The sequence below is a fragment of the Rhinatrema bivittatum genome, chromosome 6 (assembly GCF_901001135.1).
Source record: "Rhinatrema bivittatum chromosome 6, aRhiBiv1.1, whole genome shotgun sequence".
Classification (NCBI taxonomy): domain Eukaryota; kingdom Metazoa; phylum Chordata; class Amphibia; order Gymnophiona; family Rhinatrematidae; genus Rhinatrema; species Rhinatrema bivittatum.
In genome coordinates this window covers 260,425,292-260,447,792 of record NC_042620.1, presented here as the reverse complement: position 1 = coordinate 260,447,792, position 22,501 = coordinate 260,425,292, and the positions used below count along the sequence as shown (strand labels likewise).

General features: G+C 48.8%; 1 protein-coding gene across 5 annotated transcripts in view; it reads left to right on the top strand.

Moving 5' to 3' along the window:
- The window catches only part of TAOK2 (TAO kinase 2), a 150,316-nt gene that overhangs the window by 40,907 nt on the left and 86,908 nt on the right, over positions 1 to 22,501 (top strand). For 3 of the 5 annotated variants that reach the window (XM_029606969.1, XM_029606967.1, XM_029606968.1), the window contains 5 exons: positions 557 to 653; positions 1,077 to 1,190; positions 12,985 to 13,076; positions 13,345 to 13,438; positions 13,928 to 14,009. In XM_029606969.1, coding sequence (XP_029462829.1) covers positions 557 to 653; positions 1,077 to 1,190; positions 12,985 to 13,076; positions 13,345 to 13,438; positions 13,928 to 14,009 — 479 coding nt within the window. Of the gene's footprint in view, positions 1 to 556; positions 654 to 1,076; positions 1,191 to 12,984; positions 13,166 to 13,344; positions 13,439 to 13,927; positions 14,010 to 22,501 lie in introns of those variants that run through there. The other 2 variants (XM_029606971.1, XM_029606970.1) reach the window with 2 other exon arrangements.

Genomic DNA, 22,501 nt, shown 5'->3' with positions numbered 1-22,501 from the left:
AGAGAACCTAGTTTTCAGGGGGCTCCAACCTTTAAGTATCTGTTTGCCCCTGGTTTATTGGGGTTTGTTAAGGTAGACATAATTGCTTGGGTACAGGTCAATACTGACGGAACTGCAGGTGTCACTCTGTTATGTAGCAGTGCAAAGTTTTTTTTGTTCTGTGCCTACATCTGCTGGTAGGGATGCATAAACTCACTTGTCTGGACTGATCCGTGGTACTTCAGGAACGAAAATTAGCAGGTAAGAACCAATTTTCCTTTCTTCTCCCTCACTGGAGTTTCCTTTCTGATTTCTCACTTATGGAAAAATGGGCATGCTATTTTCTCACACCTTGGGGTAGACTAGGTATTTCTGGTCCTGAGCAGCACTCTGCTGCCTGCTTCAGCTCTCTCCTTTCCGTTAGAGGATTTTTCCGTGGTCTCTGTGAGAAGCAGTAGAGTTTGTTGTCCCATCTCTCTGCTTGGAGTGTCAGAATCTCCAGCAGGCTCTATGGGATTCTCTGCATCACTCTTATTCCCAAGGCTAATTTTCTTATCTTTTTTTTTTTTGCTTCTAGTGCACAAGAAGCCCCTCCAGGAGGTAGAAATCGCTGCTATCACTCATGGTGCCCTGCAGGGGTTGGCCTACCTACATTCCCACAACATGATCCACAGGTAAGTCTTGGAACCAAGACAGAATAGATAGCTGTCTGCTTGTACTGCTCACAGAGAATGGTTAACAAAATATCATAACCTGGAGATGTTCCTAAATGTGTCTAAAGTCCAAGAAACAGTCTTGGGTGGAAGTTGTGAGCTATGATTTCAGTACCAAACAGCAATTCACTTCTGTTACAAAAAAGCAGCAGTGCAAACTTACATAGACTCTGAAACATACATTGCCTGAAACCAGGAGACAGAGGCTAGCTCTGGTCACCATACTAATTCAGTCCTGTGGTTTTAAATCTGTTCCTTGGAAACTGGATACAGAACCCTTCCCAGTCACTGCCATTATTAAACTTTCAGCTTTGGGATAGGCTGGACTCCACATCAACATCTTACTGATGTTTCCCTCTTCCCATTCCACACTCTCTCCAATAGGGATGTGAAAGCTGGGAACATCCTTCTGACAGAGCCCGGGCTGGTGAAACTTGGGGACTTTGGTTCTGCCTCTATTGTGGCTCCAGCTAATTCTTTCGTGGGGACGCCGTATTGGTGAGTAGTGCACTCACAACATGAAACCATTCTTTCCCTGAGACCAGATAAACTTGAAAATGTGACAATAGCATAAAGCATTTAGTCTCTTGCTAGTAAAATTCCCCATGTATATAAATGATCCTTTTTTGAGTACTGCATGCATATGTGGTTTATTCTCTGTTGATAAGAAGGGCTGAATAAGCCATGACTTAGGTGATGTCATCCGGTGACACTGAACGGACCCTTCTCGCCAAACGTGTAGAGTTTAGGCTCTACTGAGCATGTGCAGGAATTACTGCTCAGGGATTGCCTTGTGACCCCCCTCAATCTTTTTTTCTGAACACCAGCATGGTCGTGTATCCTATCTCTGTATTTTTTTTCCCTTCAATTTCCTGTAAATTTCTTATTTCCTAGCGTGTAGTGTTATTTAAAGCCTAATATAACACAATTTTAAAGTAGGCAGATGGACTAAGGAACAGTGGGTTTATGCTCCCCTGCCAGGAGATGTATACTGATGCTACAGTATACATAACTCTGCAGTAACTCCAGTGTGCCAGTATTCTCCGTCTCCAGCAGATGGTGGATGTGCATCTCCCTATGGGAACTGCTTTGAGCTTTTTGAAAGAAGAAATTTGAAATTTCCTAGCGTGTAGCAGATGGACTCAAAAAAAGTGGGTTTAGTGTGCTCGTGCTAGCAGTTGGAGGCGGATCTGACATCAGCATGGGTACATATACCCCCGCAGGAAGTGCAGCAATTCAGTAATTTCTGTCTCCAAAGCAGTTTGGAGCTACCTCACGCTCGCTGAGCGTTTTTCCAAATTCTAACGACTAAATTCATAGAAGAAACCTACCTGAAGATGAGCCCCGCACTCCTGCGGTGATACCATTCGGTCCCTCCCCCAGTTGAGTTTCCCAAGGTGATTTCCATGGACCCTCGGAGGTAAGAGCCTCGGTCCGGTGGCCGGCTCGCGGCAGGGACCTAGCCCCCGAGTGAGAAGGGCTCGGGCGCGGCTTAGAGGCAGCCTTGGTCCCGGCGTGGACTTGGCCCCCGAGCGAGACGAGTTCGGGCGCGGCCTAGAGGCAGCGGGTTCACTTCCTCGAGCGCGGCGGTGACGGTAATCACCCTCTCCCCCCGCAGCCGGAGACCGCCTGGGTCGCAGCCGGGAAGCGCCGAAGACAAGGTAAGGTGTACATCTTTACTTGTTGGTCTCTGAGGAAGTGAGGATCAGCGGAGTCTGCCTACGTGGCAACCCGCCTAGGAGGTCGCCATCTTGCCTGCCTGCTCGCCGTCGCCTTCTGCCCTGGTTCGTCGCCGCGCTCTAGCGCTCAGGGTAGACTGAGCGCACAGGCGCAGGGAGTATATGTTAGGTGCCTGAAAATACTTGGGCGCATATCTGATAGAAGTCATCTGGATTCATGTTGAAGATAGGCGCACGTTGCTGAGCGCACGTTGCTACGCGCAGGCGCATGTTGCTAAGCGCACGTCGATAGGCGTACGTTGCTACGCGTACGTTGCTAGGCGCATGTTACACGCCCGTTGATAAGCGCGCGTGGACAGGCGCACGTGGATAAGCGCATATTGTTAGGCGCACATCTTTCGCGCATATTACAGAGCGCAGACCCCAGCTGGGAGAAGATAACAGACGCAATGGAGCGTAAGAGAGCCCATGCGTCCGCAGAGCCGGCACCTCCAGAATCAGGCATAAGAGCTCTAAGCCTCTGCTCAGCATGCAACCTCAGAGCCACACAGAGCGAGGAAGTAGACTCCCTATGTGCCCAATGTGAGGAGGCCCTGGGAATTCCAGGCCAGGACTGGTCCCAGCCCAGCGCACTTGCCAGTTCCTCAGGGAACACCCCGGACCTAGCAGGCCGCGGTGAGCAGCCGGGGAACCCGAGAGACCTGGTGCCCCTAAGGCCAGATCCTGCTTCGCTCTCCTGGGTGAAATTATTCAAGGGGATTCATGCCTTTGTCAGAATGCAGTCTGATCCCCGAACGGGTCCATACGTACCGAATGACCCGGCCCCTGGACCCTCAAGGCCTAGGCACGGCCACTCGCCACCCGGAAGCCCCACTTATGGGGATTCAGATTGCTCTGAGGAAGACGACGAGCCCCCCGAGGAGGGAGAACTTCCCTCGGTGATTGAACCATATCGGACCATGAGGCGTTTCTTTCTGAAAGAGGATCTCCCAAGCCTGATCTCACAATGCCTGTCGGAACTGGCTCTCCCGGGCAATGACACCCCAGGGGAACGTAGAATGAACCCCCTGTTAGAGGGCCTGCGCCAAACGACTCACCATTTTCCCCTCCTACGAGCAGCACAGCAGCTAATCGATCTGGAATGGAATGCGCCAGAGGCCTCATTCAAAGGGGGTCGGGTCTTGGTTGGCATGTACCCCTTAGACCCGGCGACCAAGGAGATGCTGGCGTGCCCCCAGGTAGACACCATAGTTAGCGCAATTGTGAAGCGCACCACCATTCCGGTGGAAGGGGGGACGGCCCTCAAGGATACACGTGACCGGCGCATGGACGCCATTCTGAAACACGCCTTTGAGGTGGCAGCCATGTCCCTACGAATTGCGACCTGCTGCACTGTGGTGACGTGTTCCTGTTTATCACAGGCTAGGAACAACGCCCCGGGAGAAGAGATGGAATCAGCTCTCTCGTTCCTCACTGATGCAGCCTCCAACCTAGTCCGTACAGCAGCCAAGGGAGTGTCATCCTCGGTGGCAGCCAGGAGACAGCTCTGGCTACGTAATTGGTTGGCCGACTCCTCCTCCAAGACACGTCTCACGAGAATGCCCTTTAAGGGATCCCTCCTGTTCGGCAGCGACCTCGAGAAACTAGCCAATAAATGGGGCGCCTCTCTGTTACCCCGTCTACCAGAAGACAGGTCAAGGAGGAGCCAGCGCCCTTTTCCTAGACCATCCAGAGGTAGAAACTCTCAGCGCTGCAACCCTTACAGGACTTGCTACCAAGCACCCCGTTCGCAGGCCAGGAACCAGTCCTTTCGGACTAAGCGCAACAAGAGGGGAACCGGCTCAGGTTCGGGTCCCGGCCGTACCCCACAATGACAATCAACCGACCCATCCGGGGGTAGCAGCCATAGGGGGCAGGCTAACCCTCTTCTACCGCAGATGGGTCGAGATTACCTCGGACCAGTGGGTTCTCGCCATCATCCGAGAAGGGTATTACCTGGACTTTCTTCAGCTCCCGCCGGACAAGTTTGTGGAATCTCCTTGTTCACCCCTCAAGAGGACGGCACTAGAAGTTACCTTGCGGAGGCTCCTGTCCCTAAAAGCCATAATCCCAGTGCCTGCAGGGGAGATAAATTCTGGGCATTATTCCATTTATTTCATAGTGCCCAAGAAGGAGGGCACTTTCAGGGCTGTCCTGGACCTTACATCAGTCAACCGGCACCTACGGGTCCCCAGCTTTCGCATGGAAACTCTGCGGTCTGTCAAAAATGCAGTACAGCTAGGGGAGTTTCTCACATCCCTAGATCTGTCGGAAGCCTACTTGCATATCCCAATCCATCGGGATCACCAGCGCTATTTACGCTTCAAAGTCCTGAACCAACACTTCCAGTTCCGAGCTTTACCCTTTGGGTTAGCCACCGCGCCGCGGACCTTTACCAAAGTCATAGTAGTAGTGGCGGCGTCCCTCAGGAAGGAAGGAATCCTCGTCCATCCCTACCTGGACGATTGGTTGATCAGGGCAAAGTCACCAGAGGAGAGCCACCAGGCAACCAACAGAGTTATAGCTCTTCTGGAAAGCCTAGGATGGGTAGTAAACTTGAACAAGAGTTCCCTACAGCCTTCTCAGTCTCTGGAATACCTAGGAGTCCGATTCGACACCCAGGAAGACAAGGTCAGTCTGACCTCCAAGAGGCGATCAAAGCTCCGGAATCGTCTGCAAGCCCTCCTGAGCGCCTCCCGGCCCACAGCTTGGGATTATCTACAGGTCCTCGGCCTTATGGCATCCACTCTGGAGGTGATACCATGGGCGCAGGCTCATATGAGACCATTACAACGCGCCCTCCTATCTCAGTGGAGCCCACGATCACAGAACTACACCGTACACCTACCTCTACCAGTTAGAGTGCGGAATCAGCTTCGGTGGTGGTTGCAGCCCGGCCACATGAGCCGGGGGTCAAGAATGTCCTCCCCAACCTGGACCCTGCTCACTACAGATGCCAGCCTGAACGGATGGAGAGCACACTGCGAAGAAACTCACCGCCCAAGGGCGGTGGAACAGAGAAGAGTGGGGATGGAACATCAACCGACTAGAGGCACGGGCAGTCAGGCTAGCATGCCTGCGATTTGCCCACAGACTTCGAAATAGAGCGGTCAGAGTGATGTCGGACAACGCCACCACAGTGGCATACATCAACCAACAGGGCGGAACCAGAAGCCGACAGGTATCCCTAGAAATAGCCCCCCTGATGACTTGGGCGGAAGCAAATCTCCAGGACATCTCCGCCGTCCACATCGCCGGGAAGGACAACACCACGGCAGACTTCCTCAGCAGAGAAAACCTAAACCCGGGGGAATGGCAGCTGTCGCCCACAGCTTTCCAGATGATTGTGGATCAGTGGGGGACGCCGGGCATGGACCTACTAGCGGATAGGTCCAACGCTCAAGTACCCAGATATTTCAGCCGCAGGCGGGATCCTCTATCCCAGGGGATCGATGCCCTGGTACAGCCATGGCCTCAAGGGATCCTGCTATATGCTTTTCCTCCATGGCCCCTGCTGGGCGCCATTATACACAAGATTCAGTGGCACAGAGGCTTAGTTCTTTTAGTGGCCCCGGACTGGCCAAGAAGACCCTGGTACGCAGACATGAGAAGACTACTGGCAGGGAATCCACTACCACTGCCTCCACACAGGGACCTGCTGCGGCAAGGTCCCATCCTCCACGAGGATCCAGCTCAATTCTCTCTTACGGTCTGGCCATTGAGAGGGCTAGGCTGAAGAAAAGACGATACTCTGGTCCAGTAATAGATACACTCCTCCGAGCATGCAAGTTCTCCACATCACTAACATATATAAGAATCTGGAGAGTATTTGAAACCTGGTGCGACACCCACAGCACCAATCCACATGCCGCTAAAATCCCTATCATTTTGGATTTCCTGCAAGATGGACTTCAGAAGGATCTGTCCCTCAATTCAATCAAGGTTCAGTTGGCAGCGCTGTCTTGCTACGGTCCCAGGCGTGACGGCAACAGCATTGCCACACAACCAGACGTTTCACGTTTCCTGAAAGGAGTCAAACACATTCGCCCGCCACTGAAGTGGCCAGTGCCCCTGTGGAACCTCAACCTAGTTTTGGAATTTCTAGCGGGACCCGCCTTCAGGCCCCTTCGAGGCCTGTCCCTCCGTTTGTTGACCTTTAAGATGGTGTTCCTGCTGGCCGTATGCTCAGCACGCCGCATCTCAGAGCTACAGGCGCTGTCCTGCCGTGATCCGTTTCTCAGAATCACTCCAGAGGCTATCCATCTTCGCACGGTTCCTTCCTTCTTACCCAAAGTAGTCTCACACTTCTACCTCAACCAGACCATATCCTTACCAACCACGGAAGGTTTGAAGAAGTCGGAAGAAGGTCGAATACTGCGCCATCTCGACATCGGCAGGCTACTGTCCAGATACCTGGAAATGTCGGAAGCAGTACGAAAGATGGACCACCTGTTCGTCCTTCACAGCGGGAAGAAGCAAGGGGAAGCAGCCTCACGGGCAACCATCGCCCGCTGGATCAAGGAAGTTATCAAGGCGGCCTACGTAGAAGCGGGAAAACCACCACCTCTACGGGTCAAGGCTCACTCTACCAGAGCACAGGCGGCCTCTTGGGCAGAAACTAGGATGCTGTCGCCTGCAGAGCGGCAATGTGGTCCTCCCTCCATACCTTCTCCAGATTCTACCGTCTGGACGTCCAGGCCACGGAGGACACAGCATTTGCGAGGGCAATCCTAAACGGACCTCGGGCAGCCTCCCACCCAGTCCGGGAGTAGCTTTTGTACATCCCACTTGTTTTGAGTCCATCTGCTACACGCTAGGAAATGTAGAGATTACTTACCTGATAATCTTGTTTTCCTTAGTGTATGCAGATGGACTCAGCATCCCGCCCGGCTGCTGGTATACCTGGGGATTCACCGACTCACGGTAAGCCATGTTTTCTTATATAGGGCATCCACCCTGCCGGGTGTCGACGCCTTCTGGTTGGGAACACTGGCGGTCTCCAGCTACTATCAATCGGTCAGGGTAATCATGTTCATTTAATCGATCGGTCAGTCACACATATATCCATAAAGCTTTTGCAAGGAAGATTACTGAATTGCTGCACTTCCTGCAGGGGTATATGTACCCGTGCTGACGTCAGATCCATCTCCAACTGCTAGCACGAGCACACTATACCCACTTGTTTTGAGTCCATCTGCATACACTAAGGAAAACGAGATTATCAGGTAAGTAATCTCTACATTCTAAATGCAGGAAAAGAAAGCTTCACTCTCCTGCGGTGATACCTAAAGATTCCTCCCTCAGTTAAGAATTCCTGAGGTGATTTCCATGGTCCCTCAGAGGTGTGCCTTGGTCTAGTAGCTGGGTTTCCCAACGTGGAGTTAGCTGCTAGTTCAGCTGAAAGGCAGCTGGTGCAGGAGGCCGAGTGCAGCGGTGAGAGCAGATGCCCTCTCTGCAGCCAGAGACCATCTCTGTTCTCAGCTGGTAAGCATTTAGCTAAGGTAAGGTTTTAAATACGTTTTACTTGAATCAGAGACAGTTAGAGGGGTTTTAGGACTTCCTTTGGTCTCCGTTCTTGGTGGCCATGCCGATGTTTGTTCCCATTCCTGTTGGGGTTGGGGAACTGGGCAGCCTGGTGGGTTGAGCAGCTCCCGGTGGGCTAGGCCCCGCACTTTGGATTTTTTCTTTCACGCCGTGTGGTAGGCCATGGCGGCCGTTTTTGCGCGTTCTTGTGTATGTTCTGCTACCCTCTATAGGCCGTCTGTGTGTGCAGTGTGTTGGCGTAGCGCACACATTGTGCGCTCGCTTTTTACACGCTCAGACTTTTATGCACTTAACATAGCGCACAGATTGTGCGTGCGCCTTGCTGCGCTTTCTTCTAATCGCTTATTTTTTGGGCGCATTTCATTTTTGAGTGTGAGCTGTTCCAACGCACATTTACTGCAGTGATGGTGCCAGTAAGCAAGAAGCCCAAGCGTCTTCCTATTTGCATTGCCTGTCATATTAGGGCTTCTCAGCATGACCTGGCTTCTAACCTTGTGTCAGTGTTGCTCAGATGCTCAGGTAGAGTTGTCTTCCTTGGATTTTGCTAAGCCTGGCTCTTCCCACTCTGATGATGGGTTGGTCATGGCCTTGACTGGGGGGGATGTCAGATCTTGGTTCTCCCTTGACCGGCTCCTCCACTGGCGAGGGCAGTTCTGTGAGACCAGCTCCAGTTCCTTCCGGGCTTGGTCTGGACCCGGCTGCGTTTTCTTGGGTGGAAATTTTTTAAGGCTTACAAGTCTTTCTTCAGGCACAGTCCTCCGCTACCCCCATTTCTTTCCAGTCGGACCCTCAGCCAGTGGCTCCTCCCTCTTCCAGTCCTATGCTTAAGTGCCGGGGCTCACCCTGGCTCCCTGCAGGTGTTCCCAACAGGAATCCAGATGACGCTGATGATGAGGTTGCTCTGGACTCCCTGGAAGATGGGGAAATTCCTCCAGGGCTGGAACCATATCAAAACCATGTTGTGGTTCTTTCATAGAGATGAACTGCCGTCCCTGATTTCCCAGACCTTGAAACAGCTGGGTGTTCTTCGTTCAGTTGCTATGTCAGAACCGAGGAAGAATCCCATTTTGGTTTCCTTACGTAAAGCCTCTTGTTTTTTCCCGGTGATGGATGCCATCCAGGAATTGATTGATCTGAAATGGGATGCTCCAGAGGCAAATTTTAAAGGGGGTTGGACATTGGAAAGCCTGTACCCTCTGGATCCGGCTGTGAGAGAGCTTTTGTGTTTTCCCAAAGTGGATGCTGTGGTATGTTCCATGTCTAAGCAGACGACTACACACGAAGAAGGAGGAGTGCCCTTGAAGGATGTACATGATAGAAGGACTGAGGCTATTCTTAAGCAAGCCTTTGAGGCAGTGGCGATGAATTTACAGATTGCCTCCTGTTGTGCCCTGGTGGCGAGATCTTGTCTACTTCTCTCTCAGGGGATTGATGACTCTGGAGGAAATTCCAGAGAAGTTATGGAGCCTGCTGCTGCCTTTTTAGCAGACACAGGCTATGATTTGGCCCAAACTTTGGCCAGAGGAGTGGCCAAGCGTCAACAGTGGTTGCAAAAATTGGTCAGCTGACACAGCTTCCAAAGCCACTCACCAAGATCCCCTTTAAAGGCTTGCTCTTGTTTGGGAGCGAGATGGAGAAACTGGCCAGTAAGTGGGGCGAGTCTCCGGTGCCTCAGTTGCCGGAGGGTAAGAAACAGTTACTGCATTCCTTTGGTATGAGGGGTAGTTTCTGGGGTTCCAGGAGTTTTTGTCCCTACAGAGGAACGACCTTTCAGTGGTCTCGGCCTTTTGGTAAGTCTCAGTCCTTTTGTCCCCGGCAGCCCAAGAGGAGCGGGCTTGGGTGGTGGACCTTCCTGAGCTTCCCAGTGAAGGTTTGCCAACTCATCTTCCGGAGCGGGAAATAGGAGGATATCTCTCTCTCTTTTATCGGAAGTGGGTCGAAATGCGTCGGACCAGTGGGTCCTGGAGGTGATACGTGAAGGGTATGCACTGGAATTTCGCAGTATTCCTTGGGACTTGTTCATGGTATTCCTTTGCCACTCTCTGCAGCAGAAGGCAGTGGAGCTCATGCTTCAAAGGCTGCTTGGACTGAAGGATGTGGTTCCAGTGCCCATGTCTCAAGAAAGTTTGGGGCGATATTCCATTTATTTTGTTGTGCCCAAGGAGGGCTCCTTTCGTCCCTTCTTGTATCTCAAGAGGGTCATCCGTCACTTGAAGGTGACTCATTTTCAAATGGAAACCTTATGCTCTGTAATAATGGCAGTGCAATCTGGGGAATGTCTGACCTCCTTGGATCTGTCAGAGCTTACCTTCATATTCCCAACCGATTGGCACACCAACACTTTCTATGCTTTGCAGTGCTGGGGCACCTTTTGGTTTCGCCATCACTCCCAGAACATTTTCCAAGATTATGGTGGTTATAGTGGCAGCCTTGCGAAAAGAAGGAATCCTGGTTCACCCGTATTTGGACAACTGGCTGATTCAAACCAAGTCTCAGGAAGAGAGCAGCCTGGTGACATACAAGTTGATCTTATTGTAGCTCGGTTGGGTGGTGAACTTGTCCAAGAGCAATCTTCAACCATCCCAGTCGTTGGAGTATTTAGGGGTCCAGTTCAACACTGGATAGGACAGATTTTTTCTTACTGGAAGTTTGGATCCAGAGATTGATGTCTCAAGTGCGTCAGTTGATGAACACCATAGGTCCCGACAGTGTGGTCCTACCTTTAGGTACTCAGTTTGATGGCAGCTACCCTGGAAGTGGTGCCATGGGCAAGGGCACATATACGTCCTCTTCAGCACTTTCTGCTATCTCATTGGAACCTGCAGGTTCAGGATTATGCGGTTCGGCTCCACTTACCGATGGAAATCTGCTCACACCTCCAGAGGTGGTTGCAGGAGAATCATCTGAGAAAGGGAGTTCCCTTGTCCTCTCCAGCCTGGTTGGTACTCACGACAGATGCGAGTCTCCACAGTTGGGGGACTCACTGTCTGGAGTTAACGGCCCAGGGGTGCTGGAATACCGAAGAGTCCTGCTAGAACATTAATCGCCTGGAGGCCTTGTTTGACCTTCCTTCCACCTTTCTTAATGCATGGAATACATCTGATTACACTTCTAAGATTGTTTTTTTTTAACATGTCCCTGCCTGTTACACACTCTTAACCTTTGTAGCTACCCCTTTCAGGTTTTTTTTACTATATTGTTCTCATTTTCTCAAAGTTTCCCTTTTGAAAGTGTAGTGCTAGTTACTTACTGTTCTCCTTCCCATCATTAATTCAAATTTGATCATGTGATCACTATTGTCAAGTGGCCTCACCACTGTTAACCTCTCTCATGAAATCCTGCGCTCCACTGAGAATTAGTTCTAAAATTGGTCTCTCTCATCTGTTCCTGAACCAGTTGCTCCATAAAACTGTTATTTATTCCATCCAGGAACTTTATCTCTCTAGTATGTCTTGATGTTATATTTACCCAGCCAATATTGGGGTAATTGGTTAGTTTCCCTAATTTCTCTTAGCATTTCATTGTCTGTCTCATCATTTTGGCCAGATGGATGGTAGTATACTCCTATTGCTATACTCTTCCCCCCAACACACAAGATTTCTACCCATAAAATTTGATTGTGTATTTAGTCTCTTGCAGGATCTTTATCTTGTTGGACTCTATGCCATCCCAAACATAAAGTGCTACCCCACCACCAAGTTGCTTCTCTCTATCATTGTGATATAATTTGTACTCTGATATAGCACTATCACATTGGTTATCCTCGTTCCATCATGTCTGAGATACCAATTACGTCTATGTTGTCATTCACTGCTTTACACTCTAACTCGCCCATTTTACTTTTTAGACTTCTGGCATTAGCATACAAACATTTCAAAGTGTGTTTTTTGTTTGTATTAACATTCTGCTTTTCAGTTCACATGGATAAATTGGAATCTTTTAGGTCAGGTGAGTCTTTAATTATAGGCACGTGGACTACTTTTCTCATTGGGACCTCTCTGTTGAGATGCCCTAACTATAATGCTTCGTTAGTATCCTTCGAAGATACCTCCCTCCAAACCATGCGCTGCTGAGCGAGTGTTGGCTTTCCCCTTTGATTTAGTTTTAAAAGCTGTATCTCCTTTTTAAAGGTTAGCTCCAGATGGGCTTGAGTACTTCCTGGGAGGGTTCTGCACTGGTGTAGCAGGATAAGGAAGTAGAAATTTAATCTTACCTGTTAATTTCCTTTCCTTGAATCCCATTACACTAGTCCAGAACCTTCCCAGGAAGTTATAGCCTGTGCTGTTAGGAATGTGGTGATTCTTGGACAGCTGGATATGTCTTTTCTTTCAGCGTTCAGGTGAGGAGCACCTCTTCTTTTTCATATATCCTGTTGATTCTGCTTCTTCTGTGATCTAGTGGGGATTGTCTGAAAAGGTACATTTTCTTGGAAGATTGAGTTTTGCTTTGTTACTTGTTCTTGAAATTTCTGTGAGATTAGTTCCAAGTTCTATTTCAATTGCTTTATCATAAGAATACCTGCTTTTAATTGTCTTGTACTAAAGTAAGTACCAGTCATGATGTCATGAAGACAGAGGACACACATTTTTCCAACTGCTGGGCGGGGGGAATGAATCCACACTTTTGGAGTGATATAGTGGAATTCAAGGAAAGGAAATTGATAGATAAGATTAAATGTCTACCTTCAGTTGTAAAAAAAAAAAGTGAGCTGGGATATCACAAAATAGCTGAATACATAGGAGATGCTCACAGGAAGAATCATTTTATACATAGGTTTTTATTAAGTTTTAGGTCTGTCTTAGCTCTCAAGTGTTATACATACATATCAAATTGATTGATTTCAAGATAAGTAATGTCAGTCACTTTAGAAAAGTAATGACATCATTTACTATTCTACACTATGAGCAAGGAGGAAACTACCTCAATATTGAATGAATCATTAACCATGCTATGTTTTTTGCCTCTGACTTGAGATGTTGGAACTCCTAGAGCCTATAATATCCTCTTCCCTTCTCCTGTTGTCTCCGCAGGATGGCCCCAGAAGTAATCCTGGCTATGGATGAAGGGCAGTATGATGGGAAAGTGGATGTGTGGTCCCTGGGAATCACCACCATCGAGCTAGGTATCAATAATTCCAACTTATCATACTGTGAAATCGCAGCAAGCAGAAGGGCTGAATGTCCCTATAACACATCTGCCATGAAACAGTAGGTGGGACTATTAGTCATGACCATCTCTATTGTGCAGGAGACAGACCAGCCTAACCCTCTTGAAATATTAGTAATTGGTGCTGTCTCCCTAGTCTGACGTTGACCTGTCTCTCTTTTTTAATTTTCTTTTTTCTGATGTATTTTTCTCTCCCTGCTTTTACCTTTCCCCTCTAATCAAAGCTGAAAGGAAGCCTCCCTTGTTCAACATGAATGCTATGAGTGCCTTATACCATATTGCTCAGAATGAATCCCCGGTGCTCCAGTCCAACCACTGGTAAGACTTCTTTCTGGAATTCCCACAGTGCCCTATAAAATAGAAAACAGTGAAATAAGATATTTGTGTCTTTGTCCTCATATGTTGGGTGCTTGCTGTATGTATGATTGCTCGTCGACTTCCATCTTGCCTCTGTTCAGTTTACTTTTTTCACAGCACAGTGACAAAAAAATAGAAAGTTCAAGATGTCTTTCCTCCTATACTGATATTTGTAGCATCATTAGGCAAGAGCTGTCATATTTTTTGATGACTGTTACAAAAAAAAAAAAGCAGATTCCATTGCGCTGTGCAGAAATTGAATATGTAACATGATGTGTGCAGTATAATGAGTTGAACTGCACACACAATCTTCTCTCAAAGGAGTTCAGTCTTACAAAGTGGTTTTTACTGAGGGGGGGAGACATTTATATAGCTGAAAGGGGGGACTGGGTGAGTTTTGGGAACCTCAACATTTAGTGATAGTATCTGTCTGGCTCCATTCTCTTTCAGGTCCGAATACATCCGGAACTTTGTGGATTCCTGCCTGCAGAAGATCCCTCAGGACCGACCCACCTCCGATACACTGTTAAAGGTTTGTATGGGATTAGAAAGCTGCTCTTCTACTTCCAGGCTCTTCCACCGACTCAGTGTGTATGTGACCTTGGAACAAGTTTGTGGTTTTTTTTTTTTTCTTTCTGTCAATAAGCAGGCTGAATTACCTATGATCTGTGGGTGATGCCATCTGGTGGTACTGAACTGATGCTAGTAGAGCTTTGAGTTCTACTGAGCATTTGTAGGCGTTCCCACAGAAGTCTTCTCAGTCATTATTTGTCTGAGCACAGCCTGGACATGCACTCAGTCTCTCCAGTCAATTTTTTTTTTTTCTCAAAATCCTTTAAAATCTGATTTGTTTTTTTTTGTTATTTTCTTCAGTTTTCTTATTTTTAGTTGTCTTGCTGCACACTTTTCTGTGCTCTTAAAACAAAAAAAAAAAGTTTGCCGCTACATAAGGCTGGCAAGAACACTGCATATTATCCTGGCTTTGCTCTAGATTATGTCTAGGCAAACATTATGCCTGTGGACAAATGTCCAGTGTTCTCAAGGGCACACCGCTTGGAGGAACTGCGTAAGTCTCTCAGAAGTCACAGTTGTTCCTCTTCCCACAGCGCAGTGTTGGCTGCCTCACTGGGAAATGAGCTGAGCAGAAGCTCCTCAAGAACTCCTCTTCGGCCCAAATTGAAGCCACAGGATTGAGCGATACAATCACCCTGCATCGAACTGGAGCTTTCATCCCAGAAAGTATGTCTGCTGGACGCATGATGCACAGATGTGCTGGATGCAGCAGTACTCTCAAAGCAGGAAGCCTCGGTGCACTCTATGCACAGGGGAAGCCTTGGTGCATCCCATGCACAGAAGACGCATCAGTTCATAGAAGAAGCATTGATACACCCAATGCATAGATGAACATCAACCCACCATCTCAAAGGCCTATCTATGTACAGCGGGGGAAGGGGGGACATGGTTGCCCATTTAAGGCCAGTCACTTAAATGCGACCGATTCATGCAGCGACAAAAATGTCTCTGCTCTACAATTGATCTGCATTACAGTGGGGATCATCTTACTGCCCCCCCTCCAATTACCAGATGGCCTCTGATTAAAGACTTGATATGCTTCATTTTGTTGCTTTCCTTAAAAAAGAAAAAAAAATCTCCTGTTCAGGTGCAGGAACCTATTTTTGCCCCTGAAGAGAATGTTCCACTGCGTACACCAGGTTGGAGGCCACATCATTTGCTTGACCAGATTGCAAGTCCACTAAAATTTCGTTACCTCTTTGTTTCAATAGACAAAAGATGTAATCCAACCCCTCTTCTCCAGCATTGTTGCAACAGTACCTCAGACCAGAGTTCCAATAATAACCCATCGGGGTGAACATATACTCGGATCCCTTGATTATGGGGTGGTTCTTCTCACTCAATGGCCTTGGAGTCAAGTTGCTCAGAGGCAATTTACCAGGGCTTTTTCCTCTCAGAGCCAGTTGTCATAGGGGTCCTGGGTTAGTAGACCCTCAAGTTCAAGAGGGATCTGCAGGTATGTTTTCTGCCTGTTTCCAGATACACCTCACCATATCCGGAACACCTGTCATATTCAGAGTTTGTGCAAAAGGTGGGGACATTGCCTAGCATCAGAGATCCCCAGCTTAGAAGTCTGAACCTATCGCGTCAAGTGGCTCTTCCAATCCACAATGGTCTGACCTTGTTGCAAGATGAGACTTTGGGACAAGCCTATCTCTGGTGTTCCCATGGTTAGGAAGCCATATTTCAATTACAAAGTCCAAAAGATTTTTGAGATTTAAAGTTGTCTGACTGCAGCATCAGTCAGTTATAGTTGAGTCCACTCTGAAAAAGGCAACTAGACCATCTTGCCAAGAAAGAATTCTTGGGCTCCATGCTTACATCCCATAACTCTATACACCAGTTCTATGTGGTGCAATATCCTCATAACTACAGTCAAAATCTAAAGGATTTTCTATATCTTGCAGAAGGGAGGGTCTTGTTACCCAGAAGCGCTTTTGAAAATAAGAGTACATTCGTCACAGTCTCCATTCTGTGTACAAATTGACTCCATTTTCCTCATAGATAAGCAGCATGAATTAGCCATGCTGTATGGCAGTGGTCCCCAACCCTGTCCTGGGGCCCACTAGCCAGTCGGGTTTTCAGGATATCCACAATGAATATGCATGAGAGAAAATTTGCATGCACTATTCATTGTGGATATCCTGAAAACCCGACTGGCTGGTGGGCCCCCAGGACAGGGTTGAGGACCACTGCTGTATGGGATGTCCTCCGTGCCACTAGGTGGCAGAACTCTCAAGGCTGAAAACTTATCTTTGACAGTGATACGCGCTGCCTCAAGTCTCCTCAGTCTGTTTTTTTCCACTCGACTGAGTGCGCAGAGCTCTCTATTTCTCACATTTTTCTGAATTTAAAAAAATAAATATAAATAAAACAGAAAAGAAGAAAAAAGAAGATAGAACAGATGCTTCAGACACAGAAGCACTAGCTGCCCCCAGGAGAAGTGAATAAACCTTCTCTGGGCACACACCCCTCCCCCCAGGGGCCGTCATATGAAGCCCCCTCGGTGGACCTCCCGGTTAATCCGGGCCGGTGCTGAACAGGGCTCAGGGTGTGCTGCGTCTGGATTCAGTGGACCTACCGACGCAAGGACGTGTCGAAGCACTGAATATTCTGCACACATCGGGCGGCACCAATGCACTGAAGCACCGGTTCACTCACTGATGCGGCCGCAGGCGTTCAGAGGCACTAATGCGTCTGCTGACGCAGATCTCCCAGGTGCCAGGGCATCAGCACGTGTGCTGGCGTGCCGTGGAATCGACGCATGCGCTGGGCCATCTGTGCACGCGCTGAGGCATCGATGCGTGCGCCGACGCACCGTGTAATCGATGCATGAGCCGTGTCGTGTGCGTGCGCCGAGGCATCGGTGCGTTCGGCGCGCCAGGGCATCGACGCGTGCACCGCCGCTCTGAAGCTTGCGCCCTGAGGTCAGAGCAGGCACCCAGACCTACTGTCGCGTGCTCATGGCCATCATAAAAAAAAAAAAAATAATAATAATAATAAAAAAAAGCCGAAGCAGGCACGCCAAGTCTCCAACACATGCGCCAGGGCTCCGAAGCAGGCGCGGGCTCCACGAAGCACAGACGCCTGCACGGGGGAGGCACCGTACTACTGAAATGGGCGCAGGAGTACCTAAAACCCAATGCATGCTTGGAGCACCAAGACACAGACACCTCTGTCAACGACCTGAGACGTGAGCGCATCCTCAGGCTTGCCGGTGCACCCGCGGTGGCACAGACAGGTCCGCAAACAATAGGATGCATCCATGGGCGCTCTGGCATGCCGCCGCATTCACCGCCACCCAGATAATCGACTATGCATCGCAGTACAACTGCCCACAGTCAACCGGTCGGCCCTACGTTCCAAAGCCAGCGCACATGTGCTGTCGGGCGACCGAGTGGCTCCCTGACATAATTGAAGCATCAAAAATGAGGGCATAACGGATCTGGGCGTAAGCGCATGCATAATGGATCTGGGCGTAAGCGCACGCGGATCCTTCTTCAAGTGGTTCATTAAAAAAAAAAAGAGAGAGAAAAGGTCTTTCTTCTTCTTCAGACACTGGCGTTGTTCAAGACTCAAGGACTCTTCTATGAGGACATGTATATCCTGCAGGACACATCCTGAGCTGGAATACTACATGGCACCTTTCAGCTGGCGTCATTGCACCCAATGGGTGCTACAGCTCAACCACGATCTACATTCAGCAGACAGGATCCCTCAAGATCCAGGGCTCTTGCAGCTTGTAATGTTGTTGTACAGCGCCGACTTCACTTGCCACCCGACGGGACTTGATCACCCTGTGGTTGCCATCAGACAACTTTCTCTGGCCGCCAGGCTCCCCCCTGCCATCTTCCTATATAGTAATCTTCTCCGGGCACTCCTGCCTGTATGGCTAGTTTTTTCCACGGGATGTTTTTTCTCACATCCTGCTCCGCTGCAGTGTGACCGATCTTTTCCTTGGCGGATCCGTCTTATTACCTTCCAGGAATCAGAAGGACACAGCCTCGACGTAGGATTTCGTACATTCCATGTCCCACACAACAAATGTTTGGAATCCTAGAGTATTCCCGACACCTGGGTGCTGCCAACTATAAGAACCAAGCCGGAAGCGTCGTCCTCCTTATAGCGTCAGGCTTCCTATCAAATTGACCTTAAAAAAAAAAAAAAAAAGTGGTCAAGAACATACAAAATCTGGCCTTCATTCAGTTCCCCGCGCACGGGAAGTGCATGTCTCTGAAGCTTCTGTCCCAGGGCACTCGATATTGCATACTACATGTCAAGATATTTTCAGAGAAATCTACCGCCAACACCAATACCGCTAGTCGCTGTCCTTCCGTACGGACCAGCAAAGCTGTACTATTAACTGGCGAACCATTTATCTTTCTGTCTTTATTATGGGTGACAGGCTGGCTGAATGAATTGAGATTCTGAGTAAAGTAACACCTAGCGATAAAATGATGAACCCAGGTTTCAATTTCTACCCGGAAATTACCAAAGGCAAATTGCCTCTCCCTATCGAATATTACATACGGGGACGCCCTTCTCACCTATAGAAACAAAAGATAAAGTTAGGTCTCTGTCCATGGAGGATTCAACAAAATCATATTGCCAGATGATTTTGGTTTTTACTGACCCACTGGTGTCAACTTCAACCATCCATTCGCAGGGGACGCGGTAGAGGTCTGGAGCCTCTGCCACCCTCCATGAGCCATCAGGTTTTCTAGAACCCCCTATTCCCACTTTAGTGGGAAGCTGGCTCACCCAATTCTATCCCGGGACACAGTTCAATCGATCTTTCCTCTCGAAGTAATACGGAGGTACATTCTCAACTTCTTTCTTGCCGCACTACAAGCTTCTGCTACAGGAGACCAATCATCTCCTCCCACAGTGGTGTGCCCCCAACCTACACTGCAGCTACCCTTCATGACGTGGAGTACGGGTGCCTACGTCAAACCCGAACCTTCGTTCTCTCATAGATACCAATGAGGAACAGTTCCTCTGCACCACAAGTTTTTTGTCACCAAGAATTCTGCGGGGGTACTGCTGCACTTCTTTCCTTGACATATATATATTTTTTCCTGCCTGGGCAACTACCAGCGGATAGCTGCTGGCCCACCCACACTGGGATCAATCTGCTCATGCACTTCTTCTTTTTGCCTGACCCACTCTACTCGCGTGCGCAGACTCCCATCTGCGACATACTCACAGGCCTTGCAGTTCATAGTGACCCACTTTTCGACCATTCAGACAAGAAGCCTCCTCCTTTGGTCTGAATGCAGGCCCTGGCAAAGCGTCTTGATTGCACTACACGCGACCACCACAAATATCAGTCCGAGTTCTCACTGTTCTCGGTTACAAGACATCCTCAATCTGTCTTGTCCCATATGTACCATTCACACTGGACCCAATAGAGTCAGCTCTTCGTCTTCCCTCTGCTGCTGGCTCCCTTCCTCCCAGAAGCTACAGGGACTCGAAGTCATAGCGAAACACATCGGTGTTACCTGTGGGCTTGCTCCATCCCAAATGATATGCCACTCCCATGGGCAACAATCTCCTATTTTCACCTACATATGGATTCACAAGCGGAACCCACTTACAGCGGGCACGACACGTCACACGCCCGGAGCTTCGAGTCTCCATGCACTCTTCAGACATTCGGGCAAACCCTCCGTGGACTCCTCCTTGTGCTTCACCACACAAGGTCTGTCAAGTTCCAGATTCCCTGCAAAGCTCCAGTGGGAATCCTTGAACGACTGGGAAGTAGATCCATCTTCCTACGTTCCTAGGCTGATAATTTCTAGACATGCCACTTTGCTTCCATACTCTCGACTGGGTACTTTCGGATGCTGTTAAAAAAAAAAAAAACCCAAAGAAATGGGAAAATGCACTGGGCGTTCTTCCCATCTCGACCTCTTCGTCTCTGAACAGCACAATATACTCGACCCCCTTTGCTGACCAACCGCCCGTCCTCTTTCACAGGTCGGAGTTGTCGTAGACTGAGAGAACGTCCCTCTCATTATCAGCCTTCCCAGAACTATCCAGATCTACATCGTACATTGCGTGAACCTATTTTTAACACTCTAACGTCAAACCAAACATCGATCCCTCTAAAAAACATACAACACCTTCTCGCCCAAGCGGTAGTTGATACACCGCTTACCCATTGAAAGGGCACAACTCAGATCTTAGATCCGAGATTCTCCCGAAGCTTGGAGTCCTACTGCTTTCGTGGCAGAACACACTCTCCTTCCCATACACTGCTAAAAAAAAGAAAAACCATACGGCACCTTCTGTGTTTTTACTATCAGCGCAGATTCACCAGACCGTCTCCAGTCTTCCACCCCCTCCTTTACTGAAGCTTCGGCTCGGGCATACATCAGCGTCATGGCCCCCTGCCATTTCCCCTCCAACTTGTCTCTGCTTTTGTTCCCGCTTGCCTCCAAATTCAAGTCAGAGATCTTGCATTTTTCCGGTTGTGACCCAAAAGCCTATAATTCTATAGACATAAATGATTCCGTAGCACATTCATGTTCCTACCACGGGAAACCCTGCACACTTCTCACCCCATGTTCCCTTGCCGGAAGGCTGCCTTTTTCAGTCGCCTCCACCTCCGCCAGGCACTTCGGCGATCTGCAACCCATCTTGGGCTAACCACTCTGTCTGATTTCATCATGACAAGGTGGAGCTCCGAGCACATCCTGCCTTCCGCGCACAGATTCTTGTCAGCTTCTACATCAACCAATCCATAGCCTCCTGAGTTTTTACCCAAAACCTCGATCCTGTCATGACGAGTTTACCCTCCGTACGCTAATTTGTGAACAAACATTCATTTTTCACGTCGTCACAATCCTTCTGATTACAGAGCCCCATAGCTCTGTATCTCCTTTAGCCCGAACGCCCGAGACTGCCTATCTTCAATGACGCTCTCTTCACTGGCTCTTGACTTGCTTCTTCACTTCTGACAACAGAATTCAGAAACCCTATTTACGGCCTAGTTCGTACACCACTTCCACACTGTACTTGCTTCACTGGGCCATACCCATGAATAACTTACCCAAGTGCTTGCAACACAACCCCAGGGTCCTCGCTATTCTGTAAGCCTTCCACTACTGCTGTGAGCAGACTGCGAATGACGGAACAAACACAGTTCTCACTATGATAGTATCCCTTGTGAAACTGTCCGCCTATGGTATAAGCCTTGATCACATTTTTTCCTGGTTACATCAGGGATGCATTAGCTGGGAACTCCCATACAGCATGGCTAATTCATGCTGCTTATCTACGAGAAAAGAGCAAGTTTGCTCACCGTAAACGATGTTTTCTGTAGATAGCAAATGAATTAGCCATGCTGACCCTCCCGCCTCCCCGGACAGTTTTTCACTTAGCATCTCATCTTGCTTTGATACAGACTGAGGAGACTTGAGGCGGCGTGGAATCATGTAAGCAGGCGCGCCTCACTATCAAAGATAAGTTTCCACTTTGAGAGCTCCGCCACCTAGTGGCATGGAGGACATCCCAAACAGCATGGCTAATTCATCTGCTATCTACGGAAAACACCGTTTATGGTGAGCAAACTTGCTCTTTACGAACCACCTCAGCTTCAATTGGAGCTCCACGTGTAATGTGGCTCAGGGCAAGCTTCCATATTATGTCCATAGGAAGTCAAATTGAGAAACAGAATAAGGCGCTTCAACCCTATTGATGGTACCTGGGCTCCCTTCTCCTTCATAGGTGTTAATTTTCTGGCCTTTTCAGCAGTACTGCCTCTTGCATCTTCCGGCATGTCAGCAACTACTTCTGGTCAGAACCCGGCAGCATGAGTGCCGTTAGCCTAAGACTACAGCACATACGTCTGCCCAGTTTTTGATCCCTCCAAATTCCATACTAGTAGGAGACAGGACCCAAATCTTTTTCTAGACCTGGTAACCAAGGACCTCTAGGTCCATTGTACAGGGGAGTCCACAAACTGTTTGCGTTTCTCCTGGCTACCATCCCCTCCACACTGCACGATCTTGGTCCACATTTATCTCATCTGTTTCAGCTTTGCTAAGAACTGCAGTCATTTCTTGAACAAAAAATAGAACCAGTCTCTGCAACCCAGGAGGGATGGAGTTTCTACTCCCAATATTTCCTTATCCCCAAGAAATTGAGAGGATTGAGGTCTACTCTGGATCTGAGACCTTCAAACAAATTTCTTCTTTGAGAGGAGTTCAAAATTAAGTTCCCTCAACACGATACTTCCCTACATCCAGAAGCAGGAATGGATGTGTGCACTCAATCTACAGGATGCATATGCTTATATAGCCATCCATTCTTTGCTTCAAGATAAATTCTTCCCATACCCAGGACAAGATATTCCTGTTTACTTTAATGGCAGCCCCGAGAGTCTTTACCCAATGCATTGCAATGGTAGCTGCAGATCAGGGGATTCATGTTTTTCCCATATGTGGT